General features: G+C 41.5%; 2 protein-coding genes and 1 long non-coding RNA gene across 3 annotated transcripts; 2 read left to right on the top strand and 1 right to left on the bottom strand.

Annotated features, from left to right (window-relative positions):
• Window positions 1-2,064: 2,064 nt before the first annotated feature.
• On the bottom strand, window positions 2,065-6,962 carry LOC307026278 (uncharacterized protein). The gene is made up of 2 exons (XM_079661555.1): window positions 4,651-6,962; window positions 2,065-4,292 (listed from the first exon to the last, which is right to left on the bottom strand). The coding sequence occupies exons 1-2, from the start codon at window positions 5,045-5,047 to the stop codon at window positions 2,215-2,217; spliced, it is 2,475 nt and encodes an 824-aa protein (XP_079517681.1). The 5' UTR covers window positions 5,048-6,962; the 3' UTR covers window positions 2,065-2,214.
• Window positions 6,963-19,439: 12,477 nt separating this feature from the next.
• Window positions 19,440-20,986, top strand: LOC307026452 (uncharacterized protein; the record flags this gene model as incomplete). The annotated part of the gene is made up of 5 exons (XM_079661843.1): window positions 19,440-19,488; window positions 19,753-19,827; window positions 20,190-20,231; window positions 20,336-20,446; window positions 20,856-20,986. Exons 1-5 carry the CDS (start codon window positions 19,458-19,460, stop codon window positions 20,984-20,986), a joined length of 390 nt encoding a protein of 129 aa, XP_079517969.1. The 5' UTR covers window positions 19,440-19,457.
• Window positions 20,987-21,310: 324 nt separating this feature from the next.
• LOC307025971 lies at window positions 21,311-21,875 on the top strand. Its single transcript, XR_013804309.1, has 3 exons — window positions 21,311-21,379; window positions 21,478-21,521; window positions 21,722-21,875. It is a non-coding gene; the product is annotated as an uncharacterized lncRNA (long non-coding RNA).
• The last annotated feature ends 144 nt before the right edge of the window (window positions 21,876-22,019 follow it).

The raw sequence follows: 22,019 nt of genomic DNA, 5'->3' as shown, positions 1-22,019 counted from the left end.
CTTTCGTTCCGAGCAGCATACACAGAGGAAATCAGCCAGGACTGAATCCCTAGACACTGATCTCCTGGGTTTATTATCCCCAAATGTTCATTAACCAAAAACGAAACACAGCCGCTCAGCTTCACAGATAATTTTAGTATACCGTCAATCACAGATTCTGGTAAGGCAATGTCCAAATTTGAAATTACACTTACCAGTTCTGAAGATTTATTGGTATCCTGCCGACAACGCCAATTTGTGGGGGAAACTTCTGTGTAGCGATGCAGTGGGAGTCACCGACTCATGAAGGAGACACGGGAAGAGCAGGAGCATTGATGTCAAACACTGACAGGAGCTTCGGCCGGAGAATTCACATCACAAGTCCAAGAGCCAGAGGTTCTGACTTCACGGTAGAGTTGCCACGTCAAATCTGAAGAACTCTACCTCAGACCCATGTATTTAGCTAGTTCAGAGAGAATAATCAACATGCTGCATAACAAGATATAACACCTCTATCAGCTGACGCCAACAGGCAGGAACAGGGAGAAAGTACACTGAGAGCACAGCAGCCAAGGTTAGGTGCGTGTGCTCAGTCAGAACTGATAAACTTGGTCAAAGTTATGGACCTTGGACAATATTTCCCCAACAAGTTTCATAGTTTTTTAATCTTATTTAACAGCTCTGCTGCCATCTAGCTAACTGAGCCACTCTGTTAAAATCCTCTTTAGATAAGATAATACTTTGTTGATCCCAATTTGAAAAATCTTTTATATTTATGATATCAAATCTGTAGTCATGTACAGCCTGATAACATATACGATCATGGTTATAGAACCCAGCATCTTTGATCAACTAAGCCACAGCACTTTTCATTCTCAGGAGGTAAAGGAGTTAAATAAAGAATCTTTAAACAAGCATATTAGAGATCTCTATAAAGAACATTTAAGGTAAGACTTAAGAGAGACTTTTCACCTCTTTTTATGAATGTACATTTATAAATATAGTCAAAGTCTTTGGTTATCCTGAAAGAATAACATCGCGTCTGAAGAGGACTTTTAAGTTTATCTTGTAGTGCCGAGAGATAGGGAGTCAGAGGCGTTGCATCGAAGGTGCAAAGTTGTCTTTAATAGAGAGCTGCAAAGGACATGTTGTCGGGTCGCAGCCCGGGACGACAAGAGGAAGAGCCAGGAGGGCACACAATATATGGAACACACAACAGGTCCGTGTGGAAACAAAACCCCAATTGTAGTTCCATGTGTGAATTATGAACCAGTGTATCAATACGTGGTCACCACACAAGCCCCCCCCAGAATTCAAATATGGCAAAATAAATCCTCGCGTCCGTGGAGGAAGCACCACAGGGGCCGAGGAGGGCGGGGTCGCAATTGAGGACCGGGCCATGGAACGGGCCGACGAAAGGAGGCCGCATGAGAGGGTAGGGACCCTAACGAGGGCGAGGGCACCCCCACCGGGGGCGGGCCGGAACGGGCCGTTGTAAGGGGGCTGCAGTAGGTGTCGTGGCGAACCCAGCAGGAAAAAGCGCTGCCAGGCCGCAGGCGAAGGCACGGCGGCGGCGGCGGGCATGAAACCTCCGGAAGGACGGAGCGGAATCCCAGGAAGGCAGGAGCAGTCACCCCGGGAGGAAGGAGCCCTGGACAGGGGAGAAGCCAGACGCAGAGCTGCCAACATTGTGTTATAGAAAGTAGTAGCATGCCGAGCGGAGGAAGGCAATTTTTTTTCCGGCGGGGGGTCCGAGGTCCGCCGAAGCCCCCAGAATGCCCCCTTATTTCATTTTTACTTTACTTATTTCTATTTATCTTTTGTATTCAACTGTTTCTATTTTACTGTAAATTGTATGTATATATAGTTCCCTATTCCTTTTCCTATCACCCTGCTGCTATAACATGTGCAATTCCCTTACAGGATTAATAAAAGTTATCTTATCTTATCTTATCAGAAGCCAGAGACTTTACATGCTCTGAGATGCAATCTAGGTCATATTAGGACATGTTTTTCTGCAAAGTAAATTTTTTGTGTATAATTTCTCCTTTTCCCTGTACTGTTGCACACAATTAAACACCAACATACACAAAAAAATATTTTTATTAACCGAACAGAATTCATCATGAAACAATACTGAACAATAACACATGAAAAACCTGTACACAGCCTTTTTTAGAACAGAGTTCAACTCAAGGGAACCTTTGGCTGTGACATGACCATCTGATCAACCTCTCACTTTAGATGGTCATAGGTTGCTGACTTGGCCTTGGCAAGAGTTGTCTTGGAGTACGCCTGCTTGTAGCAGACAGACCCCTTTGCCACCATGAATTGTTTGTGGGTAATGAGGTTACTCAGGGTCTCCATTCCCATACTAGGTCTGAACTCCGTTCTGTTTTTTGTGACAAGACTGAAGATGCGTTCGCAGTCTGCATTGGAATGGAAGATGCAGAGGATAGCCAGCATTACCTTGCAGAGTAAAGGGTACTTGAGATGGCCATTTCCATCCTTCAGCTGACTCATCAGGTGCCACTGTGTGTCTGGTCTGTCACAGCTGGTGATGCTTTCTGGCAGAGCATCGGTTTGGTAGGTCATGAATTGACCCTCAAGCTTGTCCATCTCCTCAGCATTCATCTTCAAGCAGGGGAATCTGCCTGTGAAGTACCTCACAGAATTGAACTCTGCGCTGTCCCGTGCAGACATGTCAGCCACAGAAGCATTCCGTAACACTGGGTCATCATAGGGAAACTTCTTCACCATGTACTCAACAGCCTTCATGTAGAATGCCCGCACAGCGCTGAAGACCTGGGCCAGCTGCAGCTCCTCAAGCTCAGGGTGATCTGCTATGAAGTCTCTGGTGTTTTGCCCAATGAACAAGGTCTCATTGCTCTTCTGGTTGCTTGGTTCCCTAAATGGTACCTGGTGAACCTTAGCAGCTGCATTAATCACCTGAGGCTTCACAAATCGGTTCAAGAGATTCTTCAGCTGTGTGGTCAAAGTCCTGTGTAGTACTTGTATGCAGGGTTTGTCTAGCTGCAGCAGAGTGTTGGCCTCATCAAATATCGGCAGGACCGCACTCAGAAAGTAGCAGTAAAGATGGAATGTTGGGTCCTGCAGATGTTGACATGCCCTCTGCACTCTCTGTTGTGCCCCTGTCTTGGGCTGAGTGGGTGCAGTGCTAGATGTCTTGGGCTGAGTGGGTGCAGTGCTAGATGTCTTGGGCTGAGTGGGTGCAGTGCTAGATGTCTTGGGCTGAGTGGGTGCAGTGCTAGATGTCTTGGGCTGAGTGGGTGCAGTGCTAGATGTCTTGGGCCGAGTGGGTGCAGCGCTAGATGTGTTGGGCTTTGCCGTTGCAGTCTTGGGCTGTGTGGTTGCAGCTGCTGGTGTTTTCTTTCCCTGACTGAATTTGGCTAGGTTTTGTTGGCGAAAGAGATAGCCTGCCAAATCAAACTGAGAATTGTCCTTGCTGCCGTTACTGTGGGTTGATGTGTCCTTGCTAACACTGTGGGTGGACTTGTCCTTGCTGCTGCTCTGCGTGGACTTGTCCTTGCTAACACTGTGAGTGGTCTTGTCCTTGCTGCTGCTCTGCGTGGTCTTGTCCTTGCTGCTGCTCTGCGTGGATTTGTTCTTGCTGCTGTGCCCAGACTGTTCTGACTCAAAGTATTGCAGCAATGCAGGCCACTGCTGCAACAACCTGGCGATGCATTTATCTAAAGAGAGCCACCTCGTACTTACATGTTTAACAATCTTTCTCATTTCCACTCCACACAGATCCTGAAATTTCTTCAGTCCCTGTTTCCTCTTGCTGGATTTGTCTAGGTAGAAGTATATGTCCACCAGCAGCTCTTCAATGGACACTGGAAGCTGAGCAGCAGCTTTTTCTGCAGCTAGATGAATTAGATGGCACGGGCATCCCAGCACATATACTGCACTGTTTTTTTTGTTGATGTAGCCTGCCGTGCCAGCTTTGAGTCCCTGCATCACCATGGCATTATCTGCCCCAAAACTCATGCAGTTGTCCCAGGATATGCTACGTTTCTCAAGTTCATTGTCAATGAGTTTGAATATGTTCTGCCCAGTAGATGCCTCATGACACTCTGGCAAAGATAGCAGTACTGTCAGAACACGCCCAAGTCCTCGATCAAAGTACTTCACAACAAGAGGATACAGCTTACAGTCTCCATAGTCAGTGCTCCCATCCGTGGCTAGGGAGTATGGAGCTGTCCTCATTGCCTCCGTGATCACAGACGCATCCTCCTTGGCAAGGGCTCCAACAATGGCGCTGCTCTTTGTGCGACCAGACCCATACTTTCCTGCAATTGCAATCACAAAAATATTGAATTGTATTATCATGATTATACTCTAGATTACACAGAATTGCAGAATTACAATCATGATATTAATCCTCTGTAGAGTAAGTTGGCCTAGGCTATTTTTTTTTCACCTTTACATAAAATGAAAAATGTTTATCAGAATGATACAGTATCAGTATAAATTAGCAATCATTAATTTGCAAGATTTAAATCAGATTATCAACCAGGGCAGTACTGTAACTGTTTTATATAGGCTAGTCTGTACAGATTGTAGAGTGTATTGTGACAGTATACAGATATAAATCTATGCCTATGAATGCTTGAGATGAATTGAGGCTATTTGTCATTTGAGCCTTACCAGCGATTTTCGAGTCCGGAAACATCTTTTTCACCAGTGGCCCGATGTGGTCGGCCACCGCGATCGGGATGTTGTGTTCCACCAGAAAGTCCACAGCGAGCACTTCGGCATTTATGACACTGGTGTCACTGTCAACCGTAAAGAAGCCCGCGATGGGCCTTGTAGCTTCCACTGCCGCCTTGTATGACGTGTGTTTAGCAGTCCTGGTGTGCTTTTCAACGTCGTGTCGGCCCCCATGCCTCACGCTAAAATCTGCCTTACACAACATACAGTAAGCGTGGAAGTCGTCCAGCTTCGACCGGGTGATGGTCGGCCATTCTGCGTTATATTCTAGCTTGAAGCGCTGTTCAGAAATTCGCCGCTTTTTCGGCGGAGGACAAGTACGTTCACCATCCATTTTTGATAGACTTCAACTGACAGCTCGCTCCGCGATTTCGCGGGCATAGTGTATTCACGAATTATCATTGGTCCATTAGAAATTAAGATAATAAAAACACAACACATATGTTAAATTATATAATGAAATAAAACAGATATTAATATTTTCTACTTATCTGTGCTATAAATGTAATTTTTGTATGATTCCAATTATCTTAAATAATTTTATAACCAAAATAGCTGAATTTGCTCGTGACCTGTTCAAACCAGTCTATGGTTCAAACAGAGAGGAGACAAGCGGGGTAAGGCAGCAAAGAGCGGCGCCTCACGTCAGATTGAGCAATCCCTCACAAACTGGATTAAACGCATGCCTTTTTCTCTCATTGTCTGTGAAATGTTTGTAGACACTCGTATTATGTCCTTTCTATCCATTGAGTAGGTAATGTATTTTAGGTAGGCCTATGTGTTGTAGTCTTGCTGATCTGACATAAACCCGCGGTGAAAAAGCAGAGGGGAGGCAAACAGTAGGCTATCTCTGTCTCAATGAGGAGGGCGTGCGAAAGCCTGGACACTAGACTCCATTAATCACTTCACGTCCCGATTTACTGAGATCATTGCTTGAGCTAAAATGCTTGTTTCATACGACGGGACAGAAGATAACTCGATCGACCAGTCACAGTGTGATTGTCTATGTTAGACGGCACGCGCCGTTGAATTTAAGAGAAAGGCTAGCGGAGCTAGTGAGAAATTAGCACCTCCTGTATAATGCCTCCCTGCTCTGTAACAAAGATGCTAGTGAGGAAATATCCCCTCCTGTATAATGCCTCCCTGCTCTGTTACAAAGATGCTTGATGGTTTTACCCCGATATATATATGTAACAGTATGTAACCATAATGATTTACCCCGATGAATCTGCCGCAGGTGTTTTAATGTTTAATTACCATATGTAAGGGTTCGTGCACAGAGGGGATTGTCGGGAAAGAGATGGCTGTTTGAGGAAGCTCCCATTTATTAACATTTCAACAAACAAGTTGCATATTTGCATAACGTATTCAAGTGTTAGCATTTATTGCAATAGTAGCTACAGAACATGTACTGTGCTGTGTAAACTGTACTGTATCACATAGTGTTTCAGACACACAAACTTTTCAACTTTCAAAATTAAACGGTGCGCTCCCAGCGCACGTACCGGCAGTGATCTAGAGCAGCGGTTTTCAACCAGTGGTACGGGGACAAACTGTCTCGCTCTCGTAATGTCTGTCTGTCTTGCTCTCGTTCTGTCTCTCGTACCACTCTCGGTTCCACTTTTACTTTTGCGCGCTACCTGTCTCACTCTTTTCCGACCTCCAGCTTTTCCTGCTGGAACCCGCCGCTTAAAGGTGGGGGTCCGCGGACCGGCCATAGAGCCCATAGAGTTAAAGGTGTTGGCCGTTAGCTGTAAAAATCCATAGATTAGCCGCACCGTTACATAAGCCGCAGCGTCGAAAAATGGGAAAAAAGGCGCGGCTTATAGTCCAAAAAGTACGGGTATGTTTTAATATACTCTATTGACTTCACATATTTTTCACATAGGCCTATCTGACTCTGAAAGCCAGCTACGAACCTCACCGCACGGCACTGGTCTACATGAATAGAATTCTTCATCAACAGCGGGAGCCAAAACAGCATAGCATCCTGGTAACAGTAGTGAGGGCATTACAAAAAAGAAGTACAGCCGATCCTATTGGCTCTTTGCCAACGCAAGGGACGAATCATAAAACGGCTTATATGTGAGCTTTAGTGCTGGTTGGATGTCAACACATGCACGAGGCTGCCAGCTCACCGATTCATTTTTCGATTTGTTAGGTAATGCGTAGGATATTCAAGTCAAGCGTAGCGGCGTAATTAGGGCCTGGAAATCGTATCTGCTACGCCAAAATCGTGTATGTTGGCAGCTCTGCAGACGGAGCGCCGTCCGAAGCTGCCGTCGAGGCCAACCGTGAGCCGCGGTAAGAGGAGAGGCCAGGCAGGGTCCCGGAGCGCGCCACCCACGGACCAATGAAGGCATGGGCGACGTCCGAAACCGCCGAGGCGAAGGAAGAGGCCAGGCAGGTTCCCGGAGCGCGCCACCCACGGGCCAATAAAGGCATGGGCGACGTCCGAAACCGCCGAGGCGAGACGGGGTCCAGAAGCGTGCCACCCAGGCGCCGATGAGAGCGCGGGTGGCGTCAGAAGCCGCCGTCGAGGTGATGAAACGGCGAGAGGGTCCACACGAGGCCGACCAGACATGGTCGAACCTCCTCTCAGGCACCAGAAAAAGCTCAAAAAGGGCCGTACTGTCCACGGTCCAAAAAAGGTAGGTGAAATCGTGAGAGGATCCACACGAGGCCGACCAGACATGGTCGAACCTCCTCTCAGGCACCAGGGAAAAAAAACAAAACTCAAAAGGTCGATAGCCGTTAGCAGCTAGCCGTTAGCCGCTAGCTGGCAGCCGTCGGTAGCCGCTAGCCGTAGCCGTTAGCTAACGAGGTTAGCTGTTAGTCGTCGAAGGCTAGCGCAGCCTGGACGTGCAGCCGCACGAGCAGAAGAAAACAGCCCCAGGAGGTAGCAATCGGGTTCATCCCTACCCAGCGGGTCGTGCATCGTCTCCCTGTTGGTTGGAAGACCGATGCGGGAATGGCGAGCAACGTCCCCAGCCATTCTGCGAGGCGTGCACCGAGCCTCAGTCCGCGTGCCGGTGGCAGCAACGGACGATTCCAAAAATCCCCGGCATTTCGAGAAAGAAACCTGAGTTTCCTTTGCCGTGTTCGGGTCCGTCTCGGAAACTTCTGCGAGACTTATATGTCAGGGTCACCAATGTAGTGCCGAGAGATAGGGAGTCAGAGACGTTGCATCGAAGGTGCAAAGTTGTCTTTAATAGAGAGCTGCAAAGGACATGTTGTCGGGTCGCAGCCCGGGACGACAAGAGGAAGAGCCAGGAGGGCACACAATATATATAAGGAACACACAACAGGTCCGTGTGGAAACAAAACCCCAATTGTAGTTCCATGTGTGAATTATGAACCAGTGTATCAATACGTGGTCACCACAATCTACAGTTAAGTTGTTATGTTTTGAAAGAGTTTTTTCTATTTCAGGATTCAACCTGTATATAAATGTTTTGTGTATTGGTTTTGGTTGGATTCTTTTGTATTCTTACGTCATTTGCTGTAAGAATACAAAATGCAGGTTGGACCCTGTCACCCTGATTAACATTTGAAGAGGAACAGACATTATCTCCCTCTTTAAACTAAAACTGAGTTTTAAAACAAGCTCTGTTGAGGCCAAAGGCTTAACTTATGTTTTTATATTGTGTCTAAACAATGAAAGAGATCATATTTCATCATATTTTAATCTTTTTAAGAGCTCTGCTGCCATCTTGAGGTCTGCAGGTAACAGATCACTTTAAAGAACATTTTCTCTTTAAAGCATATATTATAAATACATTTGGAGTCTTTTAGACAATAATGCCACAAGTAAACACCATTTTTGAACTTTCATTTAATTTGTTATACTTTTCTGGCTGAAAATTCTGCATGATTGAGGATATTTTGACAACAGAGATAATTTAATGCACAGTTTAACTTTAAATATAATATTATGAGTTATGTTGGTAATTAGCAATACTTTATGTGTGTTTTCAAAACATGACAGGTCAGTTTAAGACATGCAAAACAGCTAAAAAGACCTCCTTATTACTCAAGAAATTATTTATTGAAGTATTTTTTGCTTCTTTATTGTTGTTTTATCTCAATATCTGCCTGAAATTAAAAAGCTGGAGGAAAACAGAGGCCGTATCACACAACTCATTCCCCCACCTTTGTGTTTTTAAACAGTTGTTGAATTCATTTTAAGCTTTGAAAATAACAAAAGACATAATAAACACTTCAGCCCCAGCACTTTACATTTCCATGCTTACTTAAATTGTCATTGCTTCGAAATAAACAGTTAATGATTTAGTCAATTGGGTGCACCAGAAGCCTTTAATGCCTCACAAAAACAGAAAATAAAATGAAAATACTCAAAATAATAAATAAATATCCATCTATCTATTGATGTAATTGTTATATTTAATTATTATCTATTCTATTGAATAGAATATAGATAATTCTTCTCAAAACTAAGATTGTTTGATTTCTGCAAAAAATAAGATGGTTCTGCCGTTGCCGAGCAACCAACAGGTAGGCCTCGTTTGGGGGCGGAGCCTAGCGAACGGTCTTTGGCTCTGTTGACGTCATTTGGCTATGATCTCTGTCAGTGACGTGTGAATTACGTCACTACAGAGTTTGCAAATAGACCCTGCTTCCTCTGCAGATCACTTCTTCTCAATTCACTGAGAGGGCCAGCACGTAATCTACCCAGCAGACAATTTTACAGACAGCATCCACAGATAATCCAGCATTATAGAATTAATTAATAATATTAATAATTTGTTAGTTATTAACATTATTAATTAATTACCATGTCTAGAGCAGGAAGTTCTATGTCAGTGAGGATGTCAAACATCTCAGTGGAAGACATTCGTCCATTGTTTGTTAACTTTTGCAAACGGGTGAGTGTGGAGCAATGGGATTTGCTGGATCAAGGATTACCGGACGATGCCGTAAAAATGATAGTGGCAGAGCTGGTTTTGCAGTGTGTGAATTTGGTGATGGAAGCCTTGCTAGCTATTCATAAGGTCACAAAAACGGGCATTTCTGAGGAGTGTGTTCGGTCCTGTCTAGGCAACATACTCCCTCAGACTGTTGCTGATGTCCTGGATGTGAAAGTCCCTGACGACTGCGACAGCGCAAAAAGCTTGACCGAAATGATAGTCCAGGAGGTTATGGAAAGCGTCAACTCTGTACTCAATGCCAGTGCGGACAATTCGGAAGAAGTATATAGGCGTGTCACTCCCCCCAACAGACTTGGTGTTATGGTCAGTCATGCCTGTGATATGCTAAAAGCCTTCCTGGCTAAAATGAGAGGCATTTTTCGATTGCCAGAAAGAAAAGAAAGCCAGGTGGCCTTGATTGAGATGACTGATGACAGTTTAGAGGAGAAAGTTACCAGCAACAAGAGCAGGCAGCCTGAGACCACAGACACAGGCTCAATCCAAACCTCACATGGCACCGGATCTCTTCAGTCCAAAGCTTTAAGCAGCAGATCTGTTCTGTCCAAAGCATCAGGCCTCCCAAGAGGGTCAGAAGGAAATTTTGTGATTGAAAGCGAAGCAGTCCAGGGAATAATTATAAAAGAGTTCAGCGGAATAGAAGAACCTCTTCTGGATAATATGAAAGAGACAGAGATTGAGGTTCTTAAATCTGACACCTCCGAGTGGATCAAAAGTATTTCAGGAGACATAGTAAGGTCCATCATTGAAGAGGTTAATAGCCTGGATGTTAGAGATTCTGAAAGTCTCATTTCAGAGCCCGGAGATATGCCTGAACTTTGCTTGATAGGAGTCGGCACGAAGATCAAACACTTTTTTGCCAAACAGTTTGCCAAACTCTCCATTTATCGGATGGCGGCAGAGATGAAGGAACGATTCTGCCCCGAATCCCACGTTGATACAGAGGAATCGATGAGGTCCTTCGCTGAGGAGGTTGAGGAGCTGCTGAGCAACGAGTGCGAGGAACAAAACAATGAGGTTGAGATGTATTTAGAACTACAAAACCTTTTAGAGGGAAAAAGCCTGATGTTCACAAAACTGCTTAGTGATCTCCTCTTCAATAACACCACAAAAGGGATGATAACACCAGAGTTTGCCCCAGGAGTAACACGAATATTCGTTGCCCCGCCACGTGAAGCCATGCTTCAAGAAATCAAATCGAAACTGTGGTACTTCTTTGGACTGTTCGGGTGGTGGATGACCCACCAGGCTGGCAGCCACAGCAACAGGGTGGAGCAGGCGTTGAATGCACCTGGGCTACTGACACCAACAGACACACTGGCTGCGGACTCAAGTGCAGAATCAGTGAAGGAGACAACTCCAGAGGCAGAGAGAATCAAAATGTCTGTCCTGGTACTTGTGAAGAAGCTGGTTTCACGAATTTACAACAAATCAAAGGAGAACAGCCCACTTGGAGAACCAAAGGCCGTCGCAGAGAGACTCTTTGAGAAAGTATGGGCCAAAGTGGAGGGAGAGGATTTCAAAATCACCCCAGAAGCCTTCAAGAATATAGACAAGGTAGTTTACAAAGGTCTGTGCAAGCAGTGGAAGGGTGCAGCGATGGTGCTTGTTACAGTGACTGTAGGAGAACAATCAGCGGATGATGTAGTGGCCTCCATCTTCAAATACTACCTGACGAACCAACCAAAGAAGAGAGGCGCCGTCGGCAGGTTCTTCCATCGTGTAGGCCGAGAAATCCTGAAGCCTTTCAGACGCTCTCCTGCATCTACTTGGACTATTTAGGGGGATTATTTATTATTCAGCCTTTAGGGTAAAGGGTTTTTTCTCCGGGTGTCTCCGGTTTTCCCCACTTTAATATTTTTTTATTTAAATGTGATATTATTGTTGTCAACTAACCTTGTACAGTTATTTGATATTTGTTGACCTAAAACATTTAATTAAAGTCAACTTTTAGTTTTTTTCAGGGGACAGGGTTTTCTCCGGGTGTTTCCGGTTTTTTCCCAAATTACGCAACAAAGAAATAAAAAAAATGTTGTAATTTAATGTTCTGCTTATGTCTCTGTAATTTGCCGTCAGAGCTGTGATTATGCTACACAGTCTGTTTCAACCAATTCAAAGTGTTGCTAGGAAATATAATAAAAAGTGTGTCCTGTGAGAAAGTCACTCTAGTTATTGAGTCACTTTTAAACATTAAATAATAAGAATAGCTGATTGTTGTCGGAGCTGAAGTTCTGCTCACTCAGATATGAATTAAGCTCAAATACAAAGAGGTACATCAATATTTAATATAGGATAAATGTGGGTTTTTGAAAAAGGTAAATATTCTACAGAACAAGGAGTGGAATTTGTATTGTGGGGGAAGATCGACAGCAACAAGGCTTTCAGTATTTCCCTCCAAAAGAAGTGGAAATCTGAAAACCAGTGAGCTCAGAAATCTTCCTTCTTACTGAAAACAAATACAGAAACACAAAACATTTACACAAACACACTGCAGCAGTGATGTGCTGTCAGAGCCAATCAGCACCTCCTGACCTGCAGATCAATGCATTCATCAATAATGTTTGTATAATCTCTGTTAGTCAATTTGTATCCCCAAAATCAGCAATTGCAACATCTGGATGAATACAAACAAATCCTAATAATTTGTTGTCAAATCAGCCATTAACTGAAAAACCTGAAGATGCCTCTTTAGATTTGAGATAATTCTGCCAAAGATGACCCCAAAACTGTCCTCATTTCAGGTTTCTATAATTACAAATAATCTTCATACAGGACAAAATCTCCTAACACACAATTTGTAATTCACCTTGAGATTATTTTGTTAACCTATCATTGAATATTCCTGCTTCAGAGATCTCCACTACTGGCCTTAGGGAATGTCTGGCTCAGGGAATCTTTAGGCTTGAACTCCTTTAAAACTGAAAAGTGCATTTAGCTTTAGTTACACAAATAGCCTGTTGTTGAAACACTCCTGTTCAAATCCCAGCAGTGCTAATTCTTAGAGAGAATATAGACTTTTTTGCTGTTCGAGTAAGGAGTCAAAAAAATGTTTTCTCATGATGTAAATGAACGCAGCTTTTACATGAGAGAAGTAAAGGATCTTAACAGAGGTTCTGTGTATCAGTTTTGTGGGGGAAACTTCTGTGTAGCGATGCAGTGGGAGTCACCGACTCATGAAGGAGACACGGGAAGAGCAGGAGCTTTGATGTCAAACACTGATGGTTTATTATAGGAGCTTCGGCCGGAGAATTCACATCACAAGTCCAAGAGCCAGAGGTTCTGACTTCACGGTAGAGTTGCCACGTCAAATCTGAAGATCTCTACCCCAGACCCATGTATTTAGCTAGTTCAGAGAGAATAATCAACATGCTGCATAACAAGATAGAATCATAACACCTCTATCAGCTGACGCCAACAGGCTGGAACAGGGAGAAATTACACTGAGAGCACAGCAGCCAAGGTTACGTGCATGTGCTCAGTCAGGACTCAGGACAGTAATGAACTGATAAACTTGGTCAAAGTTATGGACCTTGGAAAATATTTCTCAAACAGTTCCTCTCTTTTTATCAATTTTGATAATCTAAAAACGTTAGTCTAATAATATTTTGTTCAATACTTAAATCAATGGGAATCTTCAGATTTGAGTGTGGACTTACAAAACATCAATTACATCAATAACAATCACATTAAGAACAACATAATAAGATTGAAACATTCAATCACAATGATTGATACAGCCAATCATAATAGAAAAATCATCTCTCATCAGTGTTTGGAGCCTCTTTTGTCAAAAGCATAATAATGAACACATATAAAACACAGGTGCACAATAGCAAAACATATTTGTTTTAAACTAATATCTTTTATCATTTAACCATTAGTTAATCTCATTTATCAAACTATAAAATCAAAAACAGCTTGCAGTTTAAAGATTTACTTCAAGGCAATCACTAGTCAAAAGCATTTAAAACTTAGGATCATAAGAGATCCAGCTAAGGTATAAAATCAGGATCATACGGGATCCAGCTAAGGTATACCATTCACAGTTGTGATTTTATCAATCTGTAATCTGCAAAAGTGCAGTGTCCTCAATTTTTAGGATGACTAAATCTGAAAAGGAAAAATTAGGCAAATATTCAAAGACTTTTGTAAAAACTTGGAAAGGAAGGATTAAACATTCTTAAAACTTGAATTATTACATTTGTAAATGCTACCACTGATCTGTACCAAATTAAGTCTATCACTTATTCCTATCAGCCATACTTACCTGAACATCTACTTATGGTACTTGGAAAGGATTCTTCTGTGTTTATCTAATGTTGAATATAGAATATAAATGTCTTTAGTTTATACTTCTTTAATTTGAGGATCAAATATGGTACACAATTGTTATATGAAATATTATAAATATTTGTTTTGGGCCAAAACCGAAATGAATCCAGTACTTGAAACATCATTGTAGGTCTGTCTGTGCATGGATAATACATAAAGAGTAGTGTTGTTAAGCCTGATTGCTGGACGATTAAGGATATTAACATTATCTGTGATAATAGTAGAAATATCTTATTATTCAATACCTTGTAATCTGAAAATATTAATTAATTAATTTAGTTTAGTGCGAAAGTGTAATCTGATCCGAAAAAAATATATTAATCACCACTATTCAACACATATCTGGTCATTGGAAATATATAGACAATCATTAATTGTACATCTGTAAACATCCAAGGTATAAAATCAATTCAAAGTTCATCTTTGTACGAGAGCTGGAAGAACAAGTCCGTCAGTCTTCCTGACTCGTTCTCCTCCTCCCTTTCTGACACAGAGTGCAACTGTGTATTCCAAGTGGCGCATCCCGGTGTCCCCCCCGTGATGGGAGAGGTTAGGAAGACATCAAACTCCTCCAAGAAACATGGAACCTTGTATTACAGAAGTCTCTGAAGCCCTCACTCTTCCTGCAGGGTTGTCTGCTTGAGCCCACCGAGCAGAAAGATGAAGAAGCATCCCATCTCCTCAGAAAGTTGAAGATTAGAATCCTCTCATCTCGAACGACCTCGTGCTTCCTTGCCCGTGGCTTGGGGCGCCCTCTGCAGCCGGAGAGTGTGACCTTCTCTCTCTGACCCTTGGCCTTCAGAGCTGTCCTAGTTATTGGGTTAACACTTGATATGGATGTTTTCCTGAGTGCAGACAACTCAAAGTAATGGATTAGCACATTATCATTTAATTACGAAAATAGGATAGGCCCCTCAAAATTATTTGGGAGCCTTCCTGACACATGCACATGCATACATGTAAGGTTTGTGTTAGTCATTTAACATGCAAGAATCATATACTCATCAGTCCAAAGCAGAGAAATGTTATTTTAAGTTAAAGGCGAGCCAGTCCCTGTGGATATAACCCCTTCTCAATGATTCTAAATGTTATATTAATTCCCCATTTACCGTTTGATAAAAGATTGGTTTATCAGAAATACGTTTCTTCTTCCATAAAACATAGGTTTGAGAAATAAATGTTCCAATATGAAATCAATTACTCAATGTAATTGACTGTCCCCTCCCTTTTCTTACATATGTGACATATGAAATAATAACTTAGGAGTCTATTTAAGCATGGTATAGTTTATAATCTATTAATCGAGAAGACTCAGTATCACCTGTGTGCAGCTTACAAAAAACCAACCCGGTATCACGGCAAGACGTGAACATGTGACGTTTTACCATGCTGGGAGACGCGAATATGTCACGGTTTTGTCCCTTCAAAACGTGACAGTTACACGGTATTGTTAACCCATGTTAACCAGTGGAGAAATACCTGGAAGTGCCAAGCAAAGGCTCTACCGCGCCTATTGGTCGGTTTTTATTTTCAAAATTAGATGTTTTTAATTAATTTTTTAATCGTCACACTCGATTTTGCCGATTTCCTTGTGGCCCTAGCTGGTCGACACCTCTTTTAGCAGAAACAAAGGCTACGATGTTAATCCATTTGTGTTGTTGTGGAAATACCGGACGTGACGTTGTGTGATCGCTTAGCAACTGAACTCCGTGAAAAATAAACACCACTAAGGTTCAAGGGTCAAGGGTTTTTGTTATCAGATGCTAGCTACAGTGTAATTTTGGCATTTCAAATCTTAGATCCCGAGCTCCTCCAACAGTGCAACATAATATAAATAGGACATAATAAGAAAATAAATAAAGATAGATAAAAAATAGTGCAAAATGCACTACTTTTGGTTCAAATTATGAAACCAGTAGATTCATTCATTTATTTATTTTTGTTGTCCCAGCTAAATCGATGTTAATCCATTTATGTGGTTGTGGAATTACTGTACGTTACATTGTGCGGTCGCATAGTAAGTGAACACCATGCTACCGATTACTATCCGATGACCATGAACGCACCGGACATCGGCTACAACCTCCTCTCTGTCTGACTTCGCCAAGCAGGTAATGTGCTGCACCGCATGCCTCCAATATTTTAATGTTTATTGCAAGTAAATCAGTTGTAGTTACATATCTTTTTAAAGCATGAGCTAGCTAAACACATATTAGCTTTACTTGACCGGAGATATAGTGCAGTGGTGAGTCCTACAACCCGGAAGTGAGTTAGCATTTTACAACTATTGGTTCCTTCGTCTCAGAGTCAATGCGATTTCTCCATAGGATTTTGGAAAATAGCTCGAAATAAGATCTGTGGAAAACGAACCTGCTTGATAAATGCACCTTTTGTTCAGCCGGATAATCTCCACATATCTACCCTACTTTTATAATTTTCGAATCATAAATCTAATGGCCAGAAGCAAAATAGTAACGTTATGCTATAAACGAACTACAGACCATGGATGTATAATAAGAACCTTTAGAATAATTACCTTTAGAAGTAAACCAAAACATAACTGCTAACAATGTAAATGCTGTGTTGGAAACAAAGTTAATGTAAGAAAATGTTGAGTTAAATACTTTTGGCACTGTATACAAAGCTTGGAAAAATGCCTATTGTGGCTGTCATACTTGCATACAGTGGCAACTAATAGTATTGTGAAAAAATGTCATGACAACCATCTACAGACTGTTACTGCACGCTGATTGTTGTGGTCCTATTTAGGACAAAACGTTCAGAGCTGTCCTTGTTCCAGTCCGCCCCTGATTGATTCTTGCTTTAACTCGTAAATTACACCCAATGTTAAAGCTTGTTGATGATATGTGAGATTGTAAATTGTCATGCATTCTAAAGTGTTCACTGTATTTTTTTCCTTCAACAGATACCAAACCAAAGCAAGATCAAACAGCACTTTTAAGAGCCTTTTTCAATTTCTTCTCTTCTCCCTCCTCAGAGCTATATTCCCTACATTTCTTCCTGTCTTCTCCCCATTTTTACCATCTTCATCTCTGTCTCTTTACCACTTTCTCTTTTGTACACACTCTCTCACACACACACACACACACACACACACACACACACACACACACACACACACACACACACACACACACACACACACACACACACACACACACACACACACACACACACACACACACACACACACACACACACACACACACACACACACACACACACACACACTTGTGCCCACAGGTAGGAACTTAAACTTTTCACGATTTATATATAGCATTACAATCGACCAACAGTGTCATATATGTATCTCTTTGTTATGCAAAACTTACAGGGACATTTAAAATGGTCTTATTCGAGCTGGTAACACAGTAGACGACGTTGCAGTGTATTATACTGTAGTTCTGCTATAATTCTAGATTATATTATAAAAACAATTTTATATATAGGATTTCAACAGATTAACATATATTTTCGTCAAATTCAAGATAGTGCTTTTACAGTGCAATGTCATGGTCAAGCTTGTAAGATAGTAGAAGTTGTGTAACCTTACGTTTCGATGACATAATATTTTACCGCTGAATTTTAGCTTTGCTTTGAAATTGTACTAAAACTAAGTAAGGGGCCATTATTGCATTGATACTAAATTAATTAAAAGTGTTTTTATTCTATTCTAAACAGGATACAGTTTTTGTTGTAGCTTGGGGAGGGACTTACAGTCACGGACTAGACAAAGGGAAATTAGTCAATATTTGTATTTGATTGCATTCTGAATTTAAAACCCAGTTTTAAATGACCTTGTCTTTTATTTGTCTTTATCTCCAAAAGACTGCAGGACCAGGTTCCACTTCGAGGCATTGCTCAAGCTGCTGCATGTCACTGAATGTGGCATGCAAAACTTGCAAATTCTGCAAGGCGGTTCAGCCCCGCAAACTGCGCCTTAGCAAACAAAGGGACAAGTTTGATACGAAAGCAAACACCTGGGTCCAGGCACAAAAGAAGAATAAAACTTCATCCCACCTGAGAGATCAAGCTGCATTGGTGGTATGTGATGGACTTTTTTTGTTGTTGGCCTGCATGCATAATTAATAACAGCCCTGTACTTGTTCATTCTGGATTTGTAAAAAATATTTACATTTGATACAGAAATGTAATATCTGACCATATCTGATCATAGTTACGTAATACAAATCTGCTGCTTAAAGCCCTAGGTAGAAATGGGCTTTGAGCTGGTGCACATTATGCAAATTTCATGACCTGCATGAACTGTGTGCCCCCAAAAAAATGTGACTATATGTACATTCGAGTTTTAAAGCACTGTGTCAGAACACAGCTAAATACATTTGCACTATTTAATCATTTATCCAATTCAACTTACATTCGAAATAGACATTTTCATCAGTGTCTCTGCTCCCTGTCAATACAACTACTGTAGACACAGGGATAAGTTATGTTTATTTAACTTTGGCGAATCATCGCTGAATTTGATTCAATGTAATTGAAAGGTACACTGTGTAATAGTGAGGTTTCTAAATTACAACTAACTGAGTACCTCTCCCTTTATAAGCATGTACAAAAACCTTCAGTGGCCATCCATTGCCATATCAACATGAAAGGCCTTCTCGAGAGCCAGTGTTTTTTTTCTTCCGATTGAATTACTGTAGTAACACGGCAAAGAGAAGAGAGTGAAATAGAGCGGCTCGCTATGTATATATGAAGGGCTTATTCTAAGCTAGTCACAACAAAAAATAGTTATAGGTGATTATACACATTAATGGAAACCTAATTATGAATACCATAATCAATTATATCTTATAGAACCCCTATAAATACTCCACAGTGTACTTTAGAGATAGAGATATTATCTCAGTACTGTGATTGAGCCTGTGTGCAACAGCAGAACATCTAGTATACTTGTAAGGCATCCAAGTGAATACTCACCTTCTAGTCGTACAATTACCCCAAGCACAAGAAAAAATACTGCAGGTGATCAAAAATTGCGACGTTTATGTTGTAGAATGGCTCTAAACTTAATCCCACTTAGAATCTATGGCACTGTTCATAAACCACAGTGCTGCTCCACAAACCTAGATGATATATACAGTGTAAATTTCGCCAAGAGAAATGAGAAATGCAATGCAGAATAATGTTCAAAGCTTCTACTTGCTGATCGCAACAGTCTTAAGACCGTTAATGTTAATGCATGCATAAAAGCAGTGTATGTGATTTATGTTTAACAACTGGTTTTGCCTTTGCAAATAACCAGGGCATAATTGTTCTGAAATAATGTATATTTTGGTTTGTTGGAAGCTGGAAAAATGTCAGGCCCTTGGAGCCAGAGGCGTCTTGTTCCCAGCCCGGCCTGGAATAAAGAAGGACTGGACCTGCGAAGTAATGATGCCAAGGTTCAATGTCAGCAGCAATGCCTCCACCTGACTCCGAAGGATGGAGGTGTTATTTGAATTTGTTGCGAAAGGTATTGTTGTCTGTTAAAGTGAATAAAGAAATGATTAAGTAGGTAGTACTGTAACTTACATTTTTGTAGAATTAACCAATAATGTCATCGGAAATGAAATTAGACACTTAGATGTCGTTTTCTTAATAAAGTTTAGAAGGAGCCCTAGGGGTAATTGACAGCAATTAACTTACACCTCTTCCTTAAATCAAGCATACAAATGGGAGAACTAGTGAATTACATGATGTTGTTGATGCTATCCAAAGCTTATTTTCTTTAATCTAGGTTGGAGTCATACAGAGCCTGCAGCAGCCTCCGAAACCCCACAGCCTCCTGCGGAAAACTCGCCAGCCACATCAAGTAATTGCAGAAGTCTATTGTACCACTCTTTTTATTGTTTTCTGACTATATTTGTTATATTAGGATTTTATAAACAGCCAGGAGCTGACCATTCAAAATGACATTTGTTGAACTGCCTAATTAGAAAAATAACGCCTAAGAACTTAATGTCATTCATTTTATTAGCACTTATGAGGACATTCCTATTGGTGGGGTTAGAGACCAATGTGTCCTTTTTCTGTGGTCAAATTATGTTTGCATGGTGCATTGAGTGGTTGTACTTGATGCAATATAAACTTGTGTTATTTTTGTAAGCTTCAAAGTCATTGTCACTTTTAACAGCAATTTGTAGGTTTTACAAATTGTAACCTTTTCTTTTTCAGAAGTCGCCATTGCCACCGCAGACACCCCCACCAAGTCCTCTGGTAAGTAGCACAGCATAGTTCATCGCGAATTCCAGTAAAATAGGAGGTTCTGTACATTGAAGAAGGTGGCGTACATCCATTCTACTCTTTCTACTTCTATGTAGGAAACCTATCCGAGGAGATGTACACCCTGACACTCATCCCTGTCCCAGCTGCAAGCACCTATTCACTCCTTACACCATCGGCTGCGTCCCAGCCAGGGAAGAGGAAGAAGGGTTAGTGTTTTGTTTGTGTGATTCATTACATTTTAAATAATGAGTGTCGAGTGTTATTTGCCCTCTGGCATCATGGTTTATAATAATAGCATATAAATGCACCTTTCAAGGAACCCAAGGTCATTTTACATATACAACAGAAAAACATACAACACAATTCACAGATATCTTAGGGAAACCGTCTTTCCATAAATAGGGTGTGATTTGTCATAAAGTCACAGCTGGACGCTAACAAAAAATATTCTGAAAGTTATTTAAGTTACATAATACATTTTGACATACTCCATATTTGAAGTCAGTAGATCAGGAACATGAAGGGCAAAAATCATCTATAGCCCACAGAGGTTGTGATGCTATCTATGCCCCAGTCTCTACCGTCACTCCTTTAACTTTCTTACATCTGTCACAGGTTTGCCCACAGAGCGCTCCTCCTCTCCAAGACTTGCTACCTCTGTAGCAAATGGGTGTAGCAGTACCGCAGGTGAAGGGATGAAGAAGAAGGATAAGGGTATGTTTTGTTTTTGTGGTACATCCTACTGAACAAATAAATAGCTGTATACTATTCTCCCATTCACGCACAAGTCCTTTTGCACACAAGATATCAGATCCAGGTTTCCATAATCCCTCACTTTTTAATAACCATAAAAAAACATACAGGTTTGCTCAATGACTTGTCTTTATTTATAAGGTGGTTAGAAATTATGTTTCATGAAATAAAACAAAAAGGAAGTTGGACACAAATAGGCCACATTGCAGATTAGCTAATGTTCTCTTCCTATAAGAAAGTCATTAATCAAATATTCGTCTGGAGGATGTCCAAACCTTTTCTTCATTTGTTTATAACTTCTTATTTGCACCATTTCAGGCTGCAGAAAATGCTCAAGGCAGAAGATATTCAACTACAACGGAATAAAAGACAGAAGGGTAGAGACGGTAAGATGTTGAAACTGACAGAGCATGAAGCAGCAATGCATTTACCCGTAGTCGCTGATATGGCTAACACTTGTTTTTGTCTGTGTGCCCGTGTGTAGGGAAGAGAGGAGGTAACGGTCTGCTGGCTGCCTTGCGCATCATGGTGAGAACACAGCTCTTTGGTTAGCTTTTTTTTAGACTGTGCGTTATAAATAAATGTATTACTTCATAACTAGTTTACTATCAGGCTTCTACAAAACTGACCCTAAGTCATTTGTTGTTTTATGATAACCCATGCATATGAAATTATCTTGTGGCACATGCAATGATCTTATGGTTGTTTTTATTCATTGTGTTTTTCAGTGGGAGAAAATGGGAAGACACCTGGGAGCCTGCCAGTCAATTCAGTGTGTGTGTGTGTGTGTGTGTGTGTGTGTGTGTGTGTGTGTGTGTGTGTGTGTGTGTGTGTGTGTGTGTGTGTGTGTGTGTGTGTGTGTACACATACCAATTTGTTTTATTAAAACATTTCCCTTTTTGCAACATGGAGTCAAATGCTTCAACATTGTGTCATGAGACACTACTACACCACATTTCAAATAGATATAACCCATGAAATAATATTATAAATATTTAGGGATTGAGATTGTGAAATCTTACAAGT

The sequence above is a fragment of the Notothenia rossii genome (assembly GCF_949606895.1).
Source record: "Notothenia rossii genome assembly, chromosome: 12".
NCBI classification, from domain to species: Eukaryota; Metazoa; Chordata; class Actinopteri; order Perciformes; family Nototheniidae; genus Notothenia; species Notothenia rossii.
Note: the sequence above shows the minus strand (reverse complement) of the source record. Positions and strands in the feature narration are given on the sequence as shown.

What these genes read in the sequence shown, in the direction of transcription:
- LOC307026278 (XM_079661555.1), bottom strand. Translation starts at nt 5,047, where the DNA reads ATGGATGGTGAACGTACTTGTCCTCCGCCGAAAAAGCGGCGAATTTCT. An exon ending in TCCGGACTCGAAAATCGCTG is followed by an intron (nt 4,293 to 4,650) that starts GTAAGGCTCAAA and finishes TTGCAATTGCAG; the next exon opens with GAAAGTATGGGTCTGGTCGC.